The 6,865-nt window shown below is 42.2% G+C and overlaps 1 protein-coding gene across 2 annotated transcripts in view; it reads right to left on the bottom strand.

The window, feature by feature from the left end:
- Positions 1 to 210: 210 nt before the first annotated feature.
- LOC117955694 (gap junction delta-2 protein-like) overlaps positions 211 to 6,865 on the bottom strand; it is a 19,091-nt gene continuing 12,436 nt past the window's right edge. For both annotated transcript variants that reach the window (XM_034890340.1, XM_034890341.1), the window contains one exon: positions 211 to 2,694. In XM_034890340.1, the coding sequence (XP_034746231.1) occupies positions 1,833 to 2,694 (862 nt within the window). In that variant the 3' untranslated portion in view covers positions 211 to 1,832. The remainder of the gene's footprint in view (positions 2,695 to 6,865) is intronic.

The following is a 6,865-nucleotide window of genomic DNA, read 5'->3' as shown; positions in this document are numbered from 1 at the left end:
TTACTGATAATACTTCTGTACTTTTATTTTTGAAGCGACTTAAATGCATGACTTTTCCTTGTTACATTGACACTGTGCTATTGGTGCTGTGGCAGTAGTGGTAATATGTCCGCAGTATGTGTCACTGCGATGCAGTCATTTAACACTCACAACATCCTTTTAAAAGTAAAATGGCAATGACTTGTCTGTTAGAAAACAGCACAGCCCAAATCTCTGTTTGCATAATAATTTATTCACATATTTTTTCACATACTATATTATATTATTATTGCTGCAGTTCTGGAGCCTTTCAGTTATTCACTTTCAATATTCCCTCAATGGGATTCTATGTTAATGTCTCTTTATATTTTTCATCTTCATGCATGCTGAGTATTACATTTCACAGGAGCAGGATGCAAATAAATAAAACAGTCTCTTTTTAAGTTACATGTCATAATCTATCCATTCTATCAATGCTTCAGTAACATGCCTTTTCAAAGTCCATAAGGGAGGGGAGGGAGGGAAGGGGGGGGGGGGGACACTTTTCGGAACACATATTCTCCATCAGAGGGCGAAGGCTTAACAAAGGGCACATTAATAATACATATTGTTGAAGCTGGCAATCTATGATTAATCTTCATTACCACCCGAACCCCTGTTTCCCCATTCAAGTGAAGCCCATCTACACCGCACAGGGAAAAGGCTAAGTGTAATTATTACAATTCAACTATGTACAGTAACTTCGAAATATGGCACCAAATCTGCTTGTGAAAAAAAGCTTGAGGTTACACGTTAAAATATTTGTGACTACAATACGTTTTCCTGTTTAACTGAAAAAAATCTTTAAATAACTCCATTCAGCCCCTTAGACAGCAATCACACTTCAAGAGCCAAAGTGGAAACACTGGCACACTTTCCCTGACTGTTTTCAGTGGGTTCTGAGAGTAAACAGCATGCCTTGCAGGCATTGGGAGCATTGTGGTGCGTGACACAGTGTTGGAAAGTAAATCTAACTCATCTGCAGTGCACCATGTGTCTCATTTTCGACAAAAACTCCCAGGCAATGTTAGTCTGCCATCTGATTGGCACCTAATGAAACAAAGAATATGAAGAATAGTGACAGTTTTTTTTAGAAAAAAGCCTGGTACACTGACAAGAAATGTTGTGTTCCAGTGTCTGCTGATATTAATGCAGTTGTTTTTTTGTGTTTGGATCTGTGTACGTTTTGCAGAACGTGTTTAAAAAGGTGCTTGTTTGTCCGCCGAGTGACTTTACTCGACTATCATGGAAAATGCGAAATAACATTATCTTTCCCTAAGTAGCTCAAATTAGCTTAGCATTCAATTTTCTGACTTGTGTCAGACATTAACTTTTTTTCCCACACATGCGTATGCATGCACACGCTTAAGCTCTTGCATATGCACATATAATTGAAAAATGAGGGGATTATTTCTGACCTACAGCAAAGGCGAATAATAAAGAACTTCAGATAATTCAACCTCAGACTATCTTTACAAGATTTTAATATTGTTAGTAATTGCTCAGTTAAATCTGTTCTTTGAAGGCACCTAGTGTCACCTAGGCAGAGCAAAACTCTCCATCGTCTAAGCTTTAGGTGTAAGCTTTGTTAAAGCAAAACAGTTGTCTTTTTAAGAAGGTGAGTCTTCGCTCCCAAAGTGTCAAAGACTTTGTGAACTGATGCTTCCTCGTGACTACACAGTCTCTTTGAGTCCGTCTGTGCTCCTGAATAATAATGCATATGTGAGTTTTGTGCCCTAATAATCGGGGTCTTGGGCCAGGGAAAAGCTCCAAAATGTAAGAGGTCCTTGAGCCCCCAGGCAGAGAAACCTCTGTCAGACGTAGGCTGACTCACTAGACTGGGTCCTGCCCAGGTTTGGGGCCTGGGACAGGTGGGAAACATCCTTCTTGCGCACTTCACAGATGGACTTCCTTCGGGCCTGCACCCCTTGCATGGCCGTCTTTATCTTCCTCCAGCCGAGGTGGTTTAGCTCAGCCAGATTGAGCAGCACACATATGCCGCTTACTGCAAACATAAAGACCAGAAACACGGTCTTTTCTGTGGGACGAGACACGTAACACTCCACCTCCTTTACGCATGGGTAGCGATCACACTCAAACATCCCTGGCACATTAAAGCCGTACAGGAAGTACTGGCCGGCCAAGAAGCCGATCTCCAGCGCGTTGCGGAAAACCACCTGGATGACGTAGAAACGGGAGATGCCTTCCTGTCGTCGCACTTTGGCACTCTTGTGTTGAGGGAAGCCTCGGGGTCCGTTGGGGATCTCTTTGACCTCCAGGCAGTCATGATCCTCCTTACTGCTGTCAGGGTGCACCAGGATGCCATTAATGTTGCGAGAGTGTAGCTTGCGAGCGTGATGGTCATGATGGCGGCCGTGGTGACCGTGACCATGGTGATCCATGTAAGGATGCAGGAGAGAGTAGCTTCGGTCACGTGCTTTGGCAGACTGGTGAACGGAATACGTGATGAAGCACAGGCTGGGCGTGCACACCAAGATGATCTGAAAGACCCAGTAGCGGATGTGCGAGATGGGGAAGGCCTTATCATAACAAGCCTGGTTGCAGCCGGGCTGCATGGTGTTACAGATGAACATGATTTGCTCATCCTCGTACACCTTCTCCCCCACTATGCCTACTATCAGGATACGGAAAATCACCACCACTGTCAGCAGGATCCTGCAGAGAGACAGAAGGAGAAGGAAAGGGCAGGAAAAGGAGGGTGTGAAAGGGAGACAGGCAATGTCAGTTAGTGAGGAACAAATGATTCAAGAAATATCTGGGTATGATTCTGACAATTTAAAATTGATTGATTGAAGTCTTGGCTTGATATAATTTGGCTGTTGAGTGGATGCTGCTTTGTTCATGTTCGCCCTGTACCCTAAAACCATTTCAGAGTAACAGAAATAAAGAATTTAAGGCGAGTTGTTGGACCTATCTCTGTGTCTGTGTGTGCATGGGTATGTTCATGCATGACTGTATGTGTGTTTGCACATGTTATCATTCAGCTGCAGGGACAAATAACACCGTAGGATGGTAGAGTTGCGCTCTAGATAGCATGCACACATGAGCGCACTACTCATAAAAGAATAAAACAGGAGGGGTGGTCAGAAGATAAAGTTGTTTCACACTCATCTTTGTTGCTAAACTGAAATGAAACAGCACTAACATGGATATCAGTGTGTGTGTGTGTGTGTGTGTGTGTGTGCGTGCGTGCGTTTGTGCATGCGCACACGCACATTATTGCTTAACCATATGTGCATATATGGCATCCTATAAAAACTGGGGGGACTTCCCATTGAGCCTCCTTAGTGCAATGATGCAGTAAGAGAGAGATGTATCCTGGATCTTGAGGATCTAGAGAGCAGTGCATCTGCTTTTTATGCCCTCTGAGACACTGGTGTGCTGTACTGTTATCTTCTGGTGTCGATCCAGCATGAGCACTGCTGAGGAGGACTGGGGCTTTGGGCTGCACTGTCAGCTCTTTCAAATGAGCGAGGAAAGCCTGCACATCATGGGGCTCCCTGGTATTTACGCCACAATGCAGTGGATGTGCATGCTCCCTGTGTGGAGGAGCCAATTACACATTTCCAAGCACAGGAGGACCACCCAAGGCAACTGGAGGGACATGCATAGATTGGAGGTGGCCCCAGGTGGGTTAGAAGAACTAGGGTAAATGGCAGCTATGTGACAATAGCCTTTCATTCCGGTGATGTAACATTGTACAATTCCTGTGCATTTTAAAAAGCAGTTGGTCTTTGTTCTGTCTGTTGTTATGTCAAATGAGACTCCGGAGTGTAGCATTTAATCAGGCCTCAAACATGCACACACTCGCTTTCCATGGCCAGTTGTCACAGCAATAAAACAGTAGTGATCTGAAAAGTTTATTTTTTTCTTGGGATGTGAAAAATTAAATGTCTTTCAATGAGGCAATTGAAGAGACAGCTTGTGAAAAGGGAAGAGGTGTAACAGTGGAACACATGTTAGCAGGGAAAAGACTTGAAATAGAGCAGCGTGCCGCAGTAGGATTATTTCTACTCCACCTGCAAGAGCATGCCTGTGTGTTTTTTTGTGTCAGCAGCAAGACGGACACCAGGACACAGAGAAAAAAGGGAGAGTCAGCCAGGTGACTTGTGCAAAATGGCAAACATGTCCGGCCGTCAGTGCTCGGAGCATTTGTGAGCAAACGCTATACTGACTTTCATTGTGTTGGGAAATGTAACAGAATTAAGCTCTTCTGCAACTTTGGTCTTCCAGAAGTTAGATGCGGGTGGTGTACGTTATTTTACATTCGGTCCCTCTCTGATCCTTGTGTGCTGAATGTATCTGCCTTAACTGGGGGTTTGACAGCAGTGGGTCTGACCAAAGGGCTGATATTGATGTTTCTCTGCACCACAAGGAATCATTTGACGCATACAGCTCAATGAGATAGAAATCTTCGATCTGCACTCCTCATTTATATGCAAATATTTGTTTTGATAATATGGGAAACACAAAACTAGCTCATATTGAGTGTCAGTGTGAGAATCTGTGGCTCTGGATGCTGATTTAAAATGCTATTACAGGATAGAAAGCAGCTTACACTGTCTGTTTCACTATTCAAGGTCTGCTTCTTCTCTCGTCATAATTACTACATCATAATAACATTAACTAAATGTTACCAAGTCATCCTGGTATCCACATCTCTGTGTAGTGACACAAGCCCACAGACTGGACAGGGGTTTCAAGGTAAAAGTGCCCTGCTACAATAATCCCCTTTCTCTCAAATACTTCTGATCATTCAGACCTACCAGATGGTTTGAATTTTATTATTTACAGATGTTGTGATTTAATCTCTGCATAGTCAACATACATACAACATCTCTGTATAATCAGAATTTGCAATTAACTGGAAACAGGCTCTTCTTTATGCTGTTTGCAGACCAGTGAGCACTGTCTATTCCCTATCCTTATACAGACACACGATACTAAACTGTATCTGAGGCTTGCTTTAGCGGTAGCCTGCACCCTCAGGAGTTCATTTGGTTCATTTATCCCGCCATTCTATTCATTATTTTTTTGTCTTTGTTTTACATCTTTTAAACTGTCTATACCCCAGGTGTACGTACTCCTTTTTTCAGCACATACTTGGCTAAAAGCCGGTCTTATCTTTTCTTTGACAAAGTATAAAGCTGCCAGGAATCCAAAATACCATAGAAATGACACAGTTTAAGGTTCTAAACATATTGTTTCACTATTTAAAGGCACAAATACAGCTGCAAACATAAGAAACATAAGTAATAAAACTATAAAGTGTATTTGCCTATGAATCGATTTAATCCCAAATCATTTTTCATTGAAAGTCTATGTACGTATGCCTGTAAATCACTGAAAATATTAATAATTCCAAGCTTTAAGAATTCATGAGACACAGTGTGAAAGCCCCACATAAGCACTTTCAACTGGTTTTCTGCTTGTCTCTACACGATATATACATAAAAAGTTAAATTCATTGCTAAATTTAACATAAAGTAAAGAAATGATGCATCAGGATGCTCCACATCAACTCCTTAAGTCCAAAAGGGCCATGTTTATTGCTATGAAGTTGACCTCAAACGTAAACATGCTTTACCTCATTGCATGTACAGCTGGCACCCTGAAAATTAATCAGAAATATGTAATTTCTTTCCTAATTTGTGTAAATAATGTGACAGTGGGGATTAAAAACACAAGAACAAACAAGCTGTTCATGGTGGGGGGGGTCTTCCTTTCATGTCGCAGCCGCCGTGCATAGGTCCATCTTGCGCCATGTGGCCTATTTACACGTGACGACTGCAGCTTTGCTCACATCAACAGGAAGTATTTGTAGACATTTATGGACATTCCTCAGATAGCAAAACTTTCCTCAAGTACTGAACTGCAGATTTTCTGTCTATACTTTGTTTGTTGTGCAGATTATGTTGTTAAAAAAATTCAAGACATTGCAAGTATCGAGTGTGTGTGTGTGTGTGTGTGTGTGTGTGTGTGTGTGTGTGTGAGTGTGGGTGTGTGGGTGTGTGTGTGTACTCTACTGCTGGATAACAGGATAATCAGCACCAGGCAGATTGCTGCATTAGCAGAAAGCAGTGGACGAAGGTTATCTGCAAACATCAGTGTTTTAAGTCCTGCAGAATAACAAGCCAATACTGTACGTTAGCGCAGATTGGCACAGGACAGCCTGAACCTGCAGAACATTCAATAACCACTACCTATGAAAAGGATTTTATAATTTTTAGTGTCTCAAACCTCAGGGCAGTATACTAAAATTAAGCCACTGGCCGAGTTGGCTCAAAAAATAAAACGTGAAAAGGGTGCAGTCACTACAATGCATTGTATACTTTAACTGTAAGTTCCTTAAATGGCCATTAAATCTTCCACATCAGTTACCAGTCATCACCTCATTTAGCCACCCATGCTCCGGGGGACCTCCCTTTAGACAAATCATTACATTTTCTGAGAAAATCCTTCACACTGTGCCAGAGATGTAATAAGATTTGGAAGAAAGTTAATCTGGTCTGTATGTCTGAATTGGGCTCACATGTGTAAGTTTCTGCTTTTTTTTGGACAGTTTCCTTGTGCTGCATCACTGACAGCTGGAATTTTTTTTTAAAGTGCAAAGATCAACAGCACTCAAAGACAAGCTAGCATTGATGTCGAGAGAAGGGAGTAAAGATAAGGATGTGGTACTTGGCTGCTGCATTACTATACAAACTGATGTGTAGGCAGCTGATTGACCTGTAAGATTGTGTGTATAGTGTAATGGTAGTTGCCCTTCAGCTGGTGTGTCAGCTGGACATACAGGCTGTTTTTTCCCAAAGGCATTCACACACAC

The sequence above is a fragment of the Etheostoma cragini genome, chromosome 13, assembly GCF_013103735.1.
Source record: "Etheostoma cragini isolate CJK2018 chromosome 13, CSU_Ecrag_1.0, whole genome shotgun sequence".
Classification (NCBI taxonomy): Eukaryota; Metazoa; Chordata; class Actinopteri; order Perciformes; family Percidae; genus Etheostoma; species Etheostoma cragini.
This window is presented reverse-complemented; position numbering and strand designations above follow the sequence as displayed.